This window comes from Typha latifolia, chromosome 12 (assembly GCF_019914945.1).
Source record: "Typha latifolia isolate L0001 chromosome 12, TyphaL0001v2, whole genome shotgun sequence".
NCBI lineage: Eukaryota > Viridiplantae > Streptophyta > Magnoliopsida > Poales > Typhaceae > Typha > Typha latifolia.
In genome coordinates this window covers 799,298-818,113 of record NC_133097.1, presented here as the reverse complement: position 1 = coordinate 818,113, position 18,816 = coordinate 799,298, and the positions used below count along the sequence as shown (strand labels likewise).

General features: G+C 33.6%; 1 protein-coding gene and 1 long non-coding RNA gene across 10 annotated transcripts; both read right to left on the bottom strand.

Moving 5' to 3' along the window:
• Positions 1 to 5,956: 5,956 nt before the first annotated feature.
• On the bottom strand, positions 5,957 to 18,437 carry LOC140798542 (uncharacterized). Of its 9 annotated transcripts, none has more exons than XR_012110847.1 (4): positions 14,432 to 15,639; positions 12,681 to 12,866; positions 11,534 to 11,587; positions 5,957 to 6,248 (listed from the first exon to the last, which is right to left on the bottom strand). XR_012110847.1 is itself a non-coding variant. In XM_073152398.1 (4 exons), the coding sequence occupies exons 2-4, from the start codon at positions 14,517 to 14,519 to the stop codon at positions 6,136 to 6,138; spliced, it is 387 nt and encodes a 128-aa protein (XP_073008499.1). In that variant the 5' UTR covers positions 14,520 to 14,653; positions 18,232 to 18,437; the 3' UTR covers positions 5,957 to 6,135. The 9 variants fall into 9 exon arrangements, 5 of the variants coding, with proteins under 5 accessions (XP_073008499.1, XP_073008500.1, XP_073008501.1 ...); XM_073152398.1 differs by lacking the exon at positions 11,534 to 11,587 and adding an exon at positions 18,232 to 18,437 and having other exon boundaries at positions 14,432 to 14,653; XM_073152399.1 differs by lacking the exon at positions 11,534 to 11,587 and adding an exon at positions 18,232 to 18,428 and having other exon boundaries at positions 14,432 to 14,645.
• On the bottom strand, positions 13,776 to 14,425 carry LOC140798544 (uncharacterized). Its single transcript, XR_012110850.1, has 2 exons — positions 14,199 to 14,425; positions 13,776 to 14,111 (listed from the first exon to the last, which is right to left on the bottom strand). It is a non-coding gene; the product is annotated as an uncharacterized lncRNA (long non-coding RNA).
• Positions 18,438 to 18,816: the final 379 nt, after the last annotated feature.

Genomic DNA, 18,816 nt, shown 5'->3' with positions numbered 1-18,816 from the left:
CGATACAATACATCCACAAATTTATTATTATAATTTTATAAAATACTAGATTATTAATATTTAAATTTTTTACATTTAAATATTATTATAGTTAAAAATAATATAATTTTATTTTACTTGGAACATATATTTTAGAGTGAGATCTTTCTCCTCTCTTCTCTCTCTTTCTCTGTACTCCCTTTTATCTTTTTTCCACTTTGTTTTGGGTTAGCCAAAACAAAACAACCTATAAGAGACTTGCCGCTAGCTAGCTGGCCAACAATGGCTGAGCTGAGCCCACCTCCTCCTCGCTTCCCTTCTCTTCCTTCTTCTCTTCTCTTCTTCTTCTTTCATTTTTCTTTTTTCCTTTTCTCATCTTCCTTTTCCTTATTCCTCCTCCTTCCCTTTTTTATAATAAAAGGGTTGCTCCCTCTTATTAATTTTTATTAATTATATAATTTATTTCTCAAATTAAAGTAAATTAGTTTATTTAGAGAAATATGTGGTTTGTATCTTCTAATGAGAGGTGAGTAGTTTTACCCTCTAGACGTATTTCTCAAGTTAGAATATATTATACTTATATGTATACACATTCTACTTTAGCTTCTAACATGATTATATGATCTTATATAAAGATAATTTTAGTAGAGCATATTTTATCATTCATTTAATTAAATTAATCTCTAGCATGAGTATGCAAGTGATAGACTAGTTATATGCATGTATTAAATACATGGTCGAAGACTATATTATATTATTTTTCTCTTAGCCTCTTTACCGCATAAATTCTTGATACGCATGAATTGCTATAGTACTGGATATATGCATATAATTTATCATGTATAAAAAATCATATATATATGATGTGATGACTAGATCGGTATCTAGTTTAAACTGATACTCGATATACTCTTAGCGAATGACAGAGTATGGTAATGATTAATGGTTATACTCTTAGTGTATGACAATGTACAACTATCATTAATATACCGTAGCGTATGATAATGTATGATTATTATTGAAATACCCTTAGCGTATGACAGGGTATGACTATATTCAAAGATACAATTAACGTATGGCAAGGTATGCTTTGAGCTTGTGGCATGATAGTAGGATAGGTATCAAATTTGGATTCGATTATCGTGATACAGTATGGTGGATGATATTCAAAGTTGAGACTATTAACTATGATAGTTAGATATATATATATATTGTAGCTGACTCTGACATTTATAATTATCGAGTGGTTGGTATGCATCATGCATCATTATTAATGTGACTACTATCACTAGATCATAATTGTTATACATCATATATTGTTATATTGAATGATGATATATTATAATTTTATCATAAGATATATTTTTGATTGAAGATATAATATGCTCATTTATAAAATAATATTGATTATATTTATATATATTTACCGATGATACATATATATGCATGCCCATATATGACATCATGCTCCTTTCTAATTTATATTATCCAATACATAATTTACTCTTTGTTTAGCATCATTGATTTGAGATACGGTCTATTCACTAAGCCGTTAGCTCATGACTCTTTTTATTTATTTTTATAACCCCCCTCCCCCCCCCCCCTCAAGATATACATAGGGGTGCCAATCGGGTCGGGTCAGATTTGGGTCAAGTTAACTTTACTTTGACATGAACACAACCCGATTAATAAAAGGGTTGCATTTGGTAGACACGAACATAACCCGATTATTAAACGGGTAACACGACACGACCTGCCTAACATGTTTAATAAACGGGTCATACTAACACGACCCGCCTAATCCGTTAGATAAATGGGCCGGGTTAACACGACTCGTCTAACCCATTTAATGAATCTTATATAAAATTTAATATTTATTAATTTATCATACAAATAAAATAACCTACTTCTTATTTCTAATTCAAAACTCATACAATATTCAAATTACAATTCTAATAATTCACTATAACAAAAATTCATACAACAAAGTTTAGAACAAACTTCCAATTCTTAAGCCTAAATCATACAACAAATTATATGGAATAAAATTTAGAACAAAATTTACAGTAAATTTACACAACAAGTTTTAGTTTCCAACTCTCAAATATAACAATTCCATGACAATTAGAATAAAGTTTAAAATTTACATTCCATTATAAATTATAAATAGTTTGAAATAAATAAATACTAACATTAAGCCTTTTTGGGAAAGCCATAGGTGAGGGAAAGCCACAGATAGCACTATCTCATTCATGGGTATCTCCCTTACCTGAGACCAATGAACAAGGCATCTTCTCTGTCTCAGAGACTGCACCAAGGAGCCAGTTCAGCTTAGAGAATGTCTCATGCACAAGAGAAGTTAGGTCTGGTATACAGTTCAACATTAACAACAATATGCAGCATCAACAACAACTCAGCAATATCACTCATCTTTCATTTGGTGCTTCATCCTACAAATTTATCAACCTGATTAATAGTAGGCCATCAATTCTTCATGTACCAAGTTTAGAAATACCTACTAATTTGATGTTTTTGCCTTTTGAATTGCCGTCACAATCAAAGTGCATGATGGATGCCGCTTCAATACTTCTTAACATATCACCGACATTGAGAAAGCCTTAGCAAGCATCGACTTTGAACAGCCCCATCAAGTATCGACTTCGAACAGCCCCATCAGTTATGAAATATCTAGGTGAGGTGTTTATTTAATTATCACTTAGACTATAATCTTAAGTCACATAAATGGCATGAAAAAGTTTATTTGCATTTAAAAGGAAAGTAGAGACCCACGGAGAATACAAGACACAAAATAGAACTGTCTTGAAATATGATGACAAAGTTCCAGCTATAACTAGTAGGGGAAACTAAAACCACTTATAGTTTCACTGTCATCACGAGTTGTTCCAGTTGAGTTGATGTAAAGATGAATCGGCTGATCTAGATCCATCCACTGTAGGTAAAGCAATTTCGCAATCACAAGCTCTGTGGCTGCTGGCACCAACTAATCAAAATAAATAAAGCAAATTATTCTTGTAACAGTATGGATATTGTCATAAAAGGAAGTTGAACAACATTAATTAACAATCGAATTAAAAAGAGGATACCAAACAATATAAGCCATGAGAATTATTATGTTCCAAGATAGAAAAAAGATAGTCTTTTTTTCACCTACATGGGAGTGGCCATTCCATTGTTAATGCTGCTTTTGTTTTCGAATGATGAATGGGAATGACAGACAAACTTGAAGGGTTAAGAATATCTGATACACAAGATTTAAGAAAATCAACATTAATAATTCATCTAAGAACTTCAAAATGCTTGTATTTAACATAATAATAGATACATAGGAAAAGATAGAAAGCCTTCGCATAGTCAGTTTACACATCTAACATAATAACAATTCATCTGAGAACTTCAAAATATATTTTAGATTTTTGATATCAGCATTAAAGTCATTCTCCAGATTTAAGAAAATATGCTTGTATTTAATTTATTTTTACATTTGAAATTAAGCGTTTACACTTTACGTTTCATTGCTCCACATAATAGCAATCTAACTACCGTCAATGTTTCCTTTTTTTATAATCAGAAACAAACAAATATATACACACACACAATGGATAATAAACAAACACTTATATGCACCCTTAACTCACCTATTTGTCATCTTGGCAGAAGCCACAATAGCGGTGAAGGTGGCAGGTAGCAGTTGCGGTGAAAAACAATAGTGGCAATGAAGGCGGCAGGTAGCGACTGTAAGGGTTAGGCAAATGGGGAAGAGATCCGACGAGGGTAAGGGGGGTGGAGAGAGGAGGTGAGAGGAACTCGAACGGAGGCGGAGACGGAGGTGGAAGTCAGGAGACACCGCAAATGGAGGCGGTCAGAGAGATTTGGAAAGAGAGAAGGCGCAGAGGCACTATGGACGGACGCCGACGAACTCTTAAGATAGACGGCAGGTGTAGACTAAGCAGGAGGCATCGCGACAGGTGGTAGACAGCTACTGGAGAGATTGGAGAGAGAGGCGACGACGAAATCTTCTTGCGGTGAGATGAGGCGGCTATGGGCCGCGGTTGTGATGGAGAGTAGAGAGAGAGAGAGAGGGTGATTGGATGAACAATTTAGGTTTTAGAGTTTAGTTACCTTATACCTAACTTGACCCAACATGTATATTTAAATGGGTCAAAACGGGTCAGCTATATAAACCCGAACACGACTCAATTATTAAACGGGTTAAGTGAATTGACTCATTTATGACCTAAACTCGATTATACTAAACCCAAACTTGATTAAGAGCCGGGTTATCGTGTCGGGTCAAGATTTGTCACCCCTAGATATATAGTACATGATAGAGACTTGAGATGTCCTAAGAAAATATTTTAGAGTAAAAATGAGGTAGCTATAGATATGAGATGGTATAGAAGGTAGTGTATATAGATATGAGTTGTAATGATGTTGTATATTTTTGTATCTCACTATATTATACTGTATTTTGTATAATAGAAAATGTTATACCAGTTGGACATTATTGTATAGTTGTATCTTGATAGTTTATCGTGACATGTGTGTGTCTTGCCAAATTATGTAGAGGTCTAGTGTATATTATTATGAACTTGGATATTCAGATGTTAACATGTTTATTTGGCTAATAGTATGATTTATTTCTAAGATGAGTTGTGTTGAGTATAGGTATATCTATGCTTGATAGGTCTCGTCTGTCCTATCGCGTGCACCGTGCATGCTGTGTGAGCATGTGGGCGTGCACATGCTCGTGTCGGATGAGGTATTACAATATTACTATTTTTCTCTCTCTTCTTTTTCTCTTTAATATCTCTTAAGTATGATCTCTTTTTCTTTCCTCGATACAGTGGCACTACAGTGCTGCCCCCAAACTCTTCTATTAAATTCCCTAAGGTTTCATTCTAGGCCCCCCACTTATAATTGAAAAAAAAATACAATAAGAGTGCTATTAGGATAGAGATTCTAAGATCTTGAAGATATAGCTTAAAAATATTAATTTGATTTAATCTGAATCATAATATATATATATATATATATATATATATATATATATATATATATATATATATATAAGATAAAACAAAATTCCTCGTTATCTAAATAATTATCTCTATTTATTCATGTTTCAAAATTCTGGGTTACAACATAACAACACCGTACCAATTTTCCATGTCGTTTTAACCATCTCTATAGTATACATATGTAAATATGTCAAAGAATTAGAGGTTACATAGTGGTTTTATGTAATTTGAAAATAGATATGCATATCCGCTTAATATAACATTGCTAATATAGTTGCACCCTATAATATAAGCCAAAGTTATCTTTCGTCATCTAAGACATATTTTCTAACTTTGTTTGAAATGAATACACTTAAGCACTACCTGTGATCTCTTGCGTAAATCATATCCACTTCATTCTTAATTGAAATGAACACACTTGAGCACTACTTGTAATCTCTTGCACAAATTGAATTGTTACATATATGTTATTTTAGAAAAGTTATTATTCAGAATGTTTGTAGTTTGAAAAACTTTTTGCCTTAATCTTCCATTGGCATTCCTTAACAATGCACTGTGCGTAAATCTAATCTACCTAATTGAACGGTACTCAAATCTATGCTTGATAGCGTACTCCCTAAGTGATCTTCTAACAAAAATCACCTGGCCAACAAATAATTCTCCAATAGTAAATCTAGTTTCATTGGCTTCTGGGGTGTCAAAATATAGGACGTATTGATCTACAGCTTCTACAGATGGAAATGGATCTCGGTCGTGGCCATATCCTATGCCATCATTACCCAGGTACAAGTTTTCCCTCTACTGACTGCATATCAATGACATATAGCTCGCAAGTACAGTAAGGAACAAAATCATAGTCGTCTACTACATTAGCATCATCTGCAGTTGTATTAAGGTCTGCAATATTTTTACTAGTAAGAACCAGTTGTACAATAATATTAACAGGAAACAAATCTTCTAATTCATAACTATCAGGTAACAGTTATTCTACATCAGGACTCTAATGGTTTAGCATCTCGGATAGAGATTCTTCCATAACACCAACAGGGATATCTCTGACTTTTAGAGTGATAGTGATATTTTGGTTGCTCTCAATAATAACATCTTGTAAACTAGATTAAACATTAAGGAAACTAGTTGAAGGTTCTTGCTCAAGATTAACAGTCGAAGTACTTGGCAAGCTAGATAGACTTGGAACTTGTGCATTCCGTGATGGAGGTCCCGGTATACCTGCATAAAGAAGGAAATTACTTCGTTTATTAAGAATATCAGATATTACATAGAGAAGTAGGGACTTGCGTCGATTATTATGATATTAAGTAGAGGAGTAAGTACTTACATCAGTTAATAAGATATTAAGTAGAGCAGTAGGGACTTCCGTCGATCATTAAATTATTATGTAAAGTATGAACTTACGTCGATCGTTAAGATATTACGCATACATCGATATAGTATGCATTTATGTAGGTATGGTATTTACCTTATCTTCATGGCAAATATGCTGATCACTCGGGCGTACAATAGGCACACTTCAAACATAAAACGAGCATCACGGTCCATTAAGATGTCAACAAAAATCTCGTGGTCCCTTATAGGAAAGGGTACTTCAACTCTATATCCTATAAGCTAACATGCCCTTCCATGAGTTTGTCAAATTTGCAGCTATCATAGTTTAAATATATTATTTCCCTCTAATCTAACCCTATTTGTAGGTATCTAGCTGACTTATATTGGTATTAAGTGTGATACACAAGTCACCAACATAAATAGGTTACGTCAGTCAATAGCGAATAAGGTGAGGCTCTTGTGAATTACATCGAACATTAATAGGTTACTCTAGTCTATGTCATATTACATAGGTATATATGAAATTATGTAGGTCACTATGGAATTAGATAGATCGCTAGCGATATATATATATTGGTATCCAACAAAATAACTAGACGGAAGATAAGCACAAGTAAAACGAATCAAAACTTATGTTGAGAATGAGATATAATCAAGAAGATTGCTCAGGGTTTTAGGAATAGAGGTTTATAATTTACTACAAATGAGATGATGATTAGCGATGACGAAAACTAGTTGAAAGAGTATTCAATACTTATCTCAATGTAATTAGTTGCATATCTTTGAAATAGTCCGCTAATTAAAGTTGCTGTGTAAAATAGTTTAGAGATTGACAGTAGCAATACTAGCGAGGCAAAAACAATGAATGTGATCTTTCGAGTATCTCTTTTGAAATGAAGCATAATCCCAAATAATTCGCTCATTAAAACTATCATGTTAAAATAAAGTATAATCTCAAATAATCTGCTCACTAAAACTATAGCGTCAAAATAATAGTACGACATCAAGAGGATATGTAATTTTAGAACTTCGACTTCTGTTTTATTTAATGTTTAGTGAGAAATATCTTGAAAATCCGTATAATATAATCATTCCATTCTCTCATATGTGTCATTGTCAGTAACTTTTAAAAAGCTAGAGGGCAAGTTAGTGAGAATAACATAAAAAGAATGTATAATGGAAACATTAAATGGGAGAAAAGTGTTTCAAAGATAAAATTCTCTTAAAATACATTATAAAGGACTGGAAGCATTTTTATTTTCGTAACCCTACTGGATAAATCTATTGATTTTCCTGCAAATTGACCAAAGAAGAATAGGAGAGGTTTTATCCATCTAATCAGGATGACTAGCAGGTCCTTATCATCATCACCTCAATAGAAGAAAAAACTCTGGTTAGCCGAAGATAAATTTGTGATGAAAAGAAGCACTTCTGTAACTGTGGTGTAAAAAAACAATCAAAGAAACCACCAAAAGAAGGTTTCCTCAAAGTAATCACGTCGTCAGTTTAAAAGAAGGAAGACTGAGGAAAAAATATTTGCAAGAATATATGACGGCGAAGTGATGCCAGCCGCATCGCCTCCAAATGCAAAAATCTATTACATAAAAGCACTATATCTTTTGCAAATGAGGTAGTTGTTTGCAATAAGACCAAAATATAGGTGGTGATATGCTAAATAAAAAGACCCAAAAAAGATAACATGAGACTACGTGCCATTAAAAGGAAAATGAATGTGGCTTTTTTCACCACAAAATAGAGAAGAGAAGAGAAGGAAAAGACTCAGATTTGTTGTAGTAAGATCATATGAGAGCTAAAATTCTTTTGCTACTCAACTCTAGTTTTCCCTCAGTAATGAGTAGCCATCTAGTTTGTCTTTAGAGAAGCAAGGAGACCATCTAACTACCAAGCACATTTTATCAATAGAAAGGAACAAACGCAGAAGGATAGAGTGGAAAAAGAGAGGATTAGTGGTGGAATGGGATTTGATCCCAGCTGATCACAAAGTCCTGATATATTATCAGATGCACATCAACGTATCGATCACGCGTATCCAGAAACCCTCATTGTGCCTGCTCGAATCCTACATACACTACATTCAATTTCGACCATGATCAAAACTATTGGCTGCGTATGATCGATGCATTAGCACACATCAAATGATACTTAGACCTACTTAGGCAAGTCAGCCAACGGAGAATTTTTGACCAAACCAGGTCAGTTCAGTATCACATCTATTATATGCACTCAAGTAGTTGAGAGAAGCTTATTTAGCTAGATATATGGTTTACCTAAAGATGATAACATTTATGATGCATCCACATGAATAATTAGCAATTTATTTCAGTGGATTTCTAACGAAATGCAATGATTTAAAGTTGGATGTTGATGGAATTCATTTCCCACTTAACCTTTTGGAATCCCAAAACTAACCCTTATTTTGCTACATTTATATTGATGTTCAAAGGGTAAAATACAAAAGGGAAATGTAATGAAATGAATACCTACCTCATTCCAAGCAACAAGAAATGGATTTCATTTTAATTCCATTATTTTCAAACTAAAAGATTAAAGAGAATTGGGTTTTGGCAAATGTACCAAAACCTTAGTAGATTGATATATTTATAATAAGCTTGTTATGAGATAGATACTAGAGGAAAATCCGACCACATGGGTTAAGTTAAGTCAAGTCGAGTCGAGTTAGTTAGTTAGTTAGCTTTATCTTTTTGTTTGAATTTTAAATAAATCAGATAATCCGCATGTAGATTCGATATGCTAGAAAATATTACTCCTATAAATAAGAGTGGACATGTGTTGATAATAATCAGGGAATGAATCTGAGTTTAGCTAAGTTATTATTTTTGTCCTTATCTTTTACCCTAGTCGTTAGATCTCTTTTATCCTTTTAGGAGTAAATCATAACCGTAGAAACATCCCGATCTTCCAAAACTCTAACCACCTTCTACCACCAGCAGCCACCGTACTATACTACCGTCCACCACCACCCTTGGCTGTATACTACCGTCCACCACCACTCTTGGCTGTCCACCACCACTCTTGGCTGTCCACCACCCTCTGATGATTGTCGTAATATTGGTTAATTACTATTCTGCCCTACTTCGACCTTGCTCCACTATTTTAATCATAACTTTCCATTCGGATCTCCGATTGATTTCATTCCAAGGCCATTAGATCTGAAACTTCCGAGGTTACTACCTCTCAAAATCTCAAGATCATCATATGGACAAATCGTTCCAGATCTGATTCGCAATAGATCAATAGTAACAAATAAACAAATTATAATAGAAGACATGCTTAAGCTAATCTAAAGAGTAGGAATAATCTGGATCAGTTTGATGTAACAAACTAATAGATTGCTTATCATCTGGAGTTGCAACAGAAACCTGGTTAGGAGATAAGGTTTGGTTAACAACCCCCGTCAAACGAATGGTGGGTTCAATCATTATGAGTTTAGCCTTCAAGTATTGAAACCGACTAGAGGAAAGGTCCTTGGTAAAAATATATGCAACTTGATCATAAGAAGAAATGAACTGTAAATATACATCTCGATTAGTAACCTTCTCCCTGATAAAATGATAATCAACCTCTATGTGTTTAGTCCTAGCATGAAACATAGGATTAGATGCAAGTGACATTGCTCCTTGATTGTCACACCAGATGATTGGTGGAGATAATAGTGGTAAACAAAGATCACATAAAAGCATTCGAAGCCAATATAACTCGGCCACCACCATAGCTAATGCACGGTACTCTGCTTCGGTGCTAGAACAAAAAACAACTGCTTGTTTTTTGGCACACGAAGAAATTAGGCAAAGGCCAAGAAACACACCATATCCAGTTTAGAACGCCTATCATCAGGATCACTGACCCAATTCGAATCGCAATAAGCTTGTAAATTAAAAGAACCACGAGAGAAGTAAAGACCATGATCAATAGCGCCTTTTAAGTAGCATAAAATATACTTAGCCGATTGCAAGTGACATGATGTTGGAGAATGAAGATGCTGACAAAGTTGATTCACTGAGTATGCAATCTCTGGACGAGTAAGAGTGCAGTATTGAAGAGCTCCAACAAGTTGTCTATACTCAGTTACATCATATAATGGTGTACTAGATTGTGAGGAAAGCTTGCCCCCCCCAAAAAAAATACATGGAGCTGGATAAGGCTTACACCAATCATGTGTGCACATAAATAAGAATAAAAATGTGAAGACCATCTCTATGAAAAGTAAAGAGTGAAGTGTCTACTTTGGACCCTTGAAACCCAAGATCAAGTAAGCTGGTTGAAAGGCAAAGGAACCAAGCCCTAGGGGCTTGTTTTAGGCCATATAAAGCTTTCTTAAGGTGGCAAACATAATATGGATATAATGGATTAACGAAGCCCTACAGTTGCTCGATGTTAACCTCCTTGAGTAGCATCCCAAAGAGGAAAGCATTGGAGACGTCAAGTTGTTTAAGAGTCCAGCCAAAGAAAATTGCTATTGCAAGCACCACCCAAATAGTAGCTGGTTTGATCATCGGACTACATGTCTCCAAAAAATCTAATCCACTCACTTGCTCATACCCTTTCGCTACAAAGTCTTGCTTTAAAGAGATCAATACTGCCACCTGACTTTTGTTTGATCTTAAATACTCGACGAGTCTTGACAATATTATGATCAATAGGTCGAGGAACCAAAATCCATGTCTTGTTGGCAATAAGTACATTATATTCAACATCCATAGCATCCATAGCATCCTGCCAATATCTTGAGACACAAGCCTGTGAGTAAGATTTTGGTTCTTTAATGTTTAAAACAGCAGTAAGGGCTTGGAGAGAATGCTTTATAGTGCAAAATATTTGAAAATATGGGAAAGCTTTGGGTCAAAGTGTTCCAGTTTGAGACCTAGTTGTCATACAAGGGAGAGGTTGAGATGGAGATGATTCTAATGTGGAGGGAATAGATAGATATAGAATTTCAACAATGGTAGTGGAAATAGGAGAGGGAGTTTCATTAGCATGATTCTAGGGGTGAAGAGTTATTTGTGGTATTTGAGTAAGAGTGTGATTCTAGGAGGGTGAGGTTTGTTCAGATTGTATTGTATGATCAATATGAGGCTCTAAAATATCGTGGGGTAGTGAAAAGGTAGGAGTTGTATCAAGAGACATACCTGATGAGGACGCATCCTTACTGAGGAAGGGAGTTTGAGAGAGTCACATCCGAGCTGGGAATAAGTTTTTGTCAAAAACGACATGTCGTGATAAGTTTTGCAAGAGACAGGATCAAAACATTTATATCCATGATGATTAGGAGAATAACCAAGAAAAATGCATTGCTTGCTCCTAAAGGCAAGTTTGTCATTGCATAAGGCCTCAATAGTGGATAGCACGCACATCCAAATATTCTTGAAAAATGGTAATTTGAATGTTTGTGAAACAACTTGCTAAAAGGAGACTCATCATTTAGGAGACGAGGTGATAGGATTTAGGAAGAGAAGATTGTGCCAATAATGATAAGCCAACCATAACATGATGATGCTTTCTCTCGGCTAATCCATTTTGTTGAGATGTGTATGGGCATGTGAGCCTATGGTGAATACCATTGAAACGCAAGAAACTTTGAAACTGACTTGATGTAAATTCACCTCCATTATCAGAATAAAATTTCTTGATTTTGCAAGACAGCATATTCTCAACAAGAGTGTTAAATTGAACAAAATAAATATAAACATCAAATTCATTGGCAATAGGGTACAAACAAAACATAGTATCGATAACCACTATTGGATATCACAGGAGAGACCCAGACATCAGAGTGTATGAGTTCTAGAGGAGAAGAAGACACATGTTGAGACTCACCAAACGACAATTATTTGACTTTTCCTAATTGACATGAATGACATATTTGCTTAAAGCTAATAGAACCATCAACTGGCAATTGAAAGTGTTTGACCATATTGGAGGTAACTTGAGATGAGGGATGCCCAAAATGCGCATGCCACACATCTATGGAAGTTCGGACACCTAACAAAGCAATACTAGATTGACATTTATTTATTGTGTTCTTGTTCACTTTGATCGGATATAACCCTCATCCTTCACTTCGTCCTGATAGTAGTGTGTGCCCTGTGAGTTTGTCCTTGATCACAAAATGAGTGTCAGATAGAAGAAAATAACAAGAATTTTCAAGACAAAACTTGTTTATGGAGAGCAAGTTAGTTAGAACTTTAGGACAATGTAAGACTTGGGAAAGATGTAACTTGGATTTCAGTGCATAAAGAATAAGAAAACCAATGTTTTCAACATTAAGACCATTACCATTAACTATGGCTACTTTCTCTTCTCCATTATAGGGCTCGGAGTTGGTGAGATTGGTGATGCCAGGAGGAATATGTTGGTTTGCTCCACTTTCTACAAACAAAGTAGCATCATCATAAAGAACATTTGATCTAGCCACCATAGCTGCCAGTTGCTGAGGAGGATGTCTCCCTTGATAACTCAAACCTGTGAAAACAGTCAAGAGCAACATGATTTTTCATACCACAAATTTGGCAAGAAGATGAATCTAACTTAGAAGCTAATGGAATGGGACGAGGAGGAGGTGTCCAATTATTATTGTTCTGATTGTTGTATTGAGATCACTGCGGAATTGGTCTTCTTATTGGCCAATTGACAAGTCATCATAGCGAATGTTTGGTGCTCGGACAGGGTGGTGCGAGCCTTGAAGTTGTCTCCGGAGTTCACTGATACGCGAAGGCGTCAGAGAAGCAAATCGATTGGCAAGAGCTTGCCAAACTTGCTGAGACATATGAAGTCCGTAAACAATTGACAAAACTTTTTCATGAAGGGTAGAATTAAGCCAACTCAAAACAAATTGGTCCTTTTTTTGCCAGAGGCGAAAAGCAGGATTCACCTCGGTGGTCGACTTTCCTTCCGAAGTTGACAAAAATTCATCTGGGCACGGTTCTGTGCCATCCACGAAACCCAGAAGATCATTGCTCCTCAAGATTGGCATAAACTGATAAATCCAATTCAAATAGTTCGAGCCATCTAGTTTTATTGAAACTAATTGGACAATATTTGGTAAAATAAAGGAAGAAGCAGAAGCTAAAGAGGAAGACATTATAAGTCAAGATCAGGTGTGAGCCAAAAAAGGCTATGATACCATGAAAGATTGAAGAGAATTGGGTTTTGGCAAACATACCAAAACCTTACTAGATTGGTATATTTATAATAAGCTTGTTATGAGATAGATACTAGGGAACAGATCAATAGTAACAAATATACAAAGTATAACAGAAGACATGCTCAAGCTAATCTAAAGAGCCAAAATGATCAGTTTGATGTAACAAATTGATAGATTGTTTATCATCTGGAGTTGCAACAGAAACCTGGTTAGGAGATATGGTTCGGTTAACACAAACAACAGATTCATTTCCAAATGAAATCAATTGAAATTCATCTGGAATTGGATCCATACATACTCTTGCCAAAATAGAGATATAATCCCATAAAAAGACCCCTCAAAAGGCAAACTTTAAAGGAAAAAAAAATTGAAGATACACACCAAAAAAAAAGGGAGGCTCAGATTTTGTAGCCAAAAAGCCCATAAGACTTTCACCGACACCCTGCTCAAAATGTGTAGCTGCAGTGGTTACCAACAAAGAAGTAGGCCATCCAACTACCAAGCCAATCATCGTAGAAAGTTTATGGGTAGCCTATCCAAGACTCATAAGTTTGTAAAGAGGGCTAGTTTGATCAAAAGAAGAAGAAAAAAATTGAGCATAGAATATTTGTGAAGTGTTTGTAAGTAGGGGCATTCTTGAGCATTGCTACCTCTCAGCCTCAAGTTTACCCGCCGCATGAATAGCTAGTGCTTTATCCTCATTGCCTCACAAGGGAAAGAAAAGCACAAACCCTCTATTAGCCACACAAAAAAAGTGTACCGAAAAGAAGAATTTCCATAACGAGATCAAATTGAAAGATAAATTTAAGTAAATTGCATCATCTGATTAACAAAAGGAAAAGGAAAAGGAAGAAAGAGGAAAGTTGCAAGGAAAATCTAGTACCGAACTTTGGATGATAACTAGTGAAGCAGCAGCATCTTGATGGTCTCTCTTTATACCCCGCATGCAAAACTAAAGATGATAACACCATATTTTTCCAAATGAGGTAACCCAAAGAAGGATTTACTTTCCTCACCCATCTAGAAAAGATCCAATGAAGAATGTAATGGTTTTCTCCATCTAATCAACAGCATCTCATGAAGACCTGGTGCTTATCCTCATCACCTCAAAAGGGGAAAATCTATTAGCTTAAAGAAAGTATGATATTACCGTACATTGGCAAATGAGATGATTGTGTGCAATAAGATCAATATGTGGTTGGTGATATGCAAAAGGCCCAAAAAGAAAACCTGAAAGAAACATATATGCAACTTTTTTTTCTCATCAGAAAAATGGAGAAGAGAAGAAAGGAAGTTCAGATTTGTTGCAGAAAGTTCATGAGACAGCTAAATTCCTTTAAATAAAAAATATTAATGAAATTTAAATTATTACCTTAAACTTTAGAGAGCAAAACTAAAATTTTAAAGTAATGAACAATGATTTAGAGCTGAACTCCAAATCAATAGGTTGAGCTCCAAGTTCTCCAAATGTGGGGCTCTATTCAAAGCTCGATCAGGGCTCCAAATTTGAAACCCGCTACAGTGGGGCTCATAATTTAGAGCGTGACCCAATGATTTGAAGCCCGGCACTAAATTACTATTCAACTTTTTAAAATTTAACTTCTGCCCTCTAAATCTAATAATTTAAATTCTGTTTGTACAAATAATCTAATTATTTAAACTGAACATATAATTAGTTTTACTAATCAATTTTTAACAAAAAATGTGTCATTGAAAAAGTCTTAGCGACACCTATCAAATACATCTAATATTAAATTCCTTTTGAGTTATTTTACATTTTTTATTTTTTAAAATTAAGTAATAAATTTTTTTCTTATTTATTATTTAAAATCGATGCTTCTCATATAATGTAATTCTGCTTATTGTTTTTATTATTAGATACTAATTTCTGCTTGTTTCGTGTAATATAATTTTGATGTTTTTAGTTAATAATTTAGTAATTTAAAATTACTTCTGAAAGTATTAAATATTAGTTCTAATTTTAAAATTTTCAATGAAAATTTTCTAACAATATTTTTTTAAACTAATAATTAGGTTAAGAGAATCTATTAATTGATTTAAAAGACAATGTATATATAATAATAATAATAATAATAATAATAATAATAATAATAAATATAGAGCCTGGTGCACTCCAATGCACCGGGCTCTATATTTATTAAAAAAATAATATAATATATATATATATTATCTATTTTAAATCACTTAATAGGTCATTTTAGTGTTATTATTTTTTAATAAAAAATATATGGTTAGAAAACTCTCATCCAAATCTTTAAAATAAGATTAATATCCAATAATTTCAAAAGTAATTTTAAATTACTAATTTTTAATTAAACACATCGAAATTACATTACATGAAATAAACATCGAAATAAGCATTACACGTCGTTACTAAAAATATCAAAAATAAAATTACACAAAATAAATAAAAAATAATATTTAATAATAGAAATAATAAATATTTAATAGTCCGATAAGTCATCTTCATACTCACCGGATCCGTAGCCACCTCTTCGTTGACTATATCCATCTCATTTATATTAATCTTTCGATGAACCTCTGACTTAAAAATGAATAAACGAGTATTACACGACATTATGATTACTTGTGTGATACTACACAATGTGCCTGTGGAGGATGAATGAGACGAGGAACCCAATATTGTTGATTTTACTCAACCTCTAGTCATTGAAGGGATAGAAATCAATGATAACGAACGATTTCAATGATTCCTCACTCGACCTACAAAGATCTAAGATAAAGAGGTTCATTTTGAGCTTCGAAATGCACTGATTGAATACTTATGGCAGAGACCCAAAAATATAATGTCTATTGATGTATTTCATATTTGATGTCTCTGAGATGTATTTTATGTCTGATATATTTTATATTTGATGTATTTTAATATTTAATATTTACATTGAAATTTTTTTTTGAATCATTATATTTTAGGACACATCGATTTTAAATAAAAAATATATATTTATTTTATAAATAATAAAAAATTAAAATTATTTAAATCTAATTTAATATTAGACTTATTTTAAACGGTAATATTTTTGGTAAAAACTTATTAGTAAAACTAATTATATACTCAGTTTAACTAACTAGATTATTTAATAAAGGATACACATAGAGTTAAAATTGTTAGATTAAATATTTATTGAGCAGAATTAGAATGTTTAAAAAGCCTAAAAAGAAATTGTGCCAGGCTCCAAATATTTTGGTAAGGCTCCAAATTTGGAGCTCCACTTTAACTAGCTCTAAATTTGGAGCTAGCTATGGAGCCCTACTGGAGTCCATCGGGCTTCAAATTAGAGCATCTCCAACCGCGCTCTAAATCTCAAAATCTGAAGCCCAGTGGACTCCAAATTTGGAGCCCTGATTCATTTCTTTTCAGACTTTTTAAAAATTTTAATTTTGCCTAATAAATATTTAATCCAACAATTTTAATTTCATATGTATACTTTATTAAATAATATAGTTAGTTAAACTAAGTATATAAGTAGTTTTACTAATTATTTTTTTAACAAAAATAATACCACAAAAAACTAAGTATATATCTATTTTTTATTATTTCAAATCGATGTGTCATAAAATATAACAACTCAAAATTATTTTTTAATAAATAATAAATATTAAAATAAATCAAATATAAAATACATCAAACATAGTAGATCGAGCTATGCAATTAAAACAACGAGCTATGCAATTGAATATAAATCGTGATCATAGAGAAATCTTATCAATTGATTCAAATAAGGTTTAAGATCCGGATGTACGTCGTTCTTTTTTTCAAAGAAAAAGAAATAAATTTAGTAGAAGAAACAATATTTATTTTCTAGTCTAAGGTTCGTCGAAATATCAATACAGAGGAGGTGGATATAGTCCACGAAGAGAAAGTGTCTACAGAACCGGTGACTATGGAAATGACTTACCAGACTATTAAATATTTATTATTTTTATTATTAAATATTAGTTTCTATTTATTTTGTGTAATGTAATTTTAATATTTTTAGTAATAATGTGTAATACTTATTTCGATGTTTATTTTGTATAATATAATTTTGATGCATTTAATTAAAAAAGTAGTAATTTTAAATTACTTCTAAAACTATTATATATTAATATTATTTTAAAGATCACTAATTGAGTTTTCTAACCATATATATTTTTATTAAAAAAGAATAAAACTAAGAAGAACTATTAAATAATTTAAAATAGATAATACTCGTCACCTCACAAGGGAAAGAAAAGAAAAATCCTCTATTTAGCCGGAAGGAAAAAAAAAGTGTATCAAACAGAAGAATTTTCATAACAAGCTCAATCAAAAATAAGGATAAATTTAAGTAAATCGCATCATCTGATTAACAAAAGGAAAAGGACAAGGAAAAAAGAGGAAAATTGCAAGGAAAATTGCAAGGAAAATCTAGTATCAAACTTTGGATGAGAATTAGTGAGGTAGCAGCATCTTGATGATCTCTCTTTACATCCCGCATGCAAAATCTAAAGCATGATAGCACTATATTTTTCCAAATGAGGTTGTCTTTTGCAATAAGATCAAAATGTAGGTGGTTAAAATATACAACTTTTTCATCAGAGAATGGAGAGGAGAAGAAAGAAAGAAAGAAAGAAAGCTCAGATTTGTTAAAATAAGCTAAAAATTCCCCTTCTGCTCACCTCTGCCTTGCGCTCAAAAAGGATTAGCTGTAGCGGTTGCCTGCAGAGAAGCAAGCAGGCCATCCAATGGTGGAGAAGAGAGAGAGAGAGAGAGAGAGAGAGAGAGAGAGGATGGTGGTAACGGTGGAGCAACCAGGAGCATGGGACTACCTTCTCTTCCATGGAATGCTTCCTCTTTGGAAAGATTTAAGTTTAAACCAAAGGGTAAAGAGTTTGATAGCGACTACTGGTAGTGACTAGTAATAGCTTGTTCCCTTCCCAACGATATCTATCGAGTATAATATTGGAGCAACTAATTTAGTATTAGAGTAATAATTCTTCCCACAGTGACTACTAAAATGTAGGGGGGTGTAAACGAGCAAAGGTTGAGCCCGCTTGGAAAAAATCAGCTCGGACTTGAGGTTGATTTGAGCTCAGCTCGCCTCAGCTTGGCTCTAGCTCGATGAGGCTCGAGCTCAACTCAACAGCTCATGGGCTGCTTAATAGGCCAACGTGGGCAGACGCCTCTATCCAAAATCTAAGTGTTATATTAAGCTAATTCAACAACTAATTTTGTTGCATTTAGAGGGAATGACACTACGTATC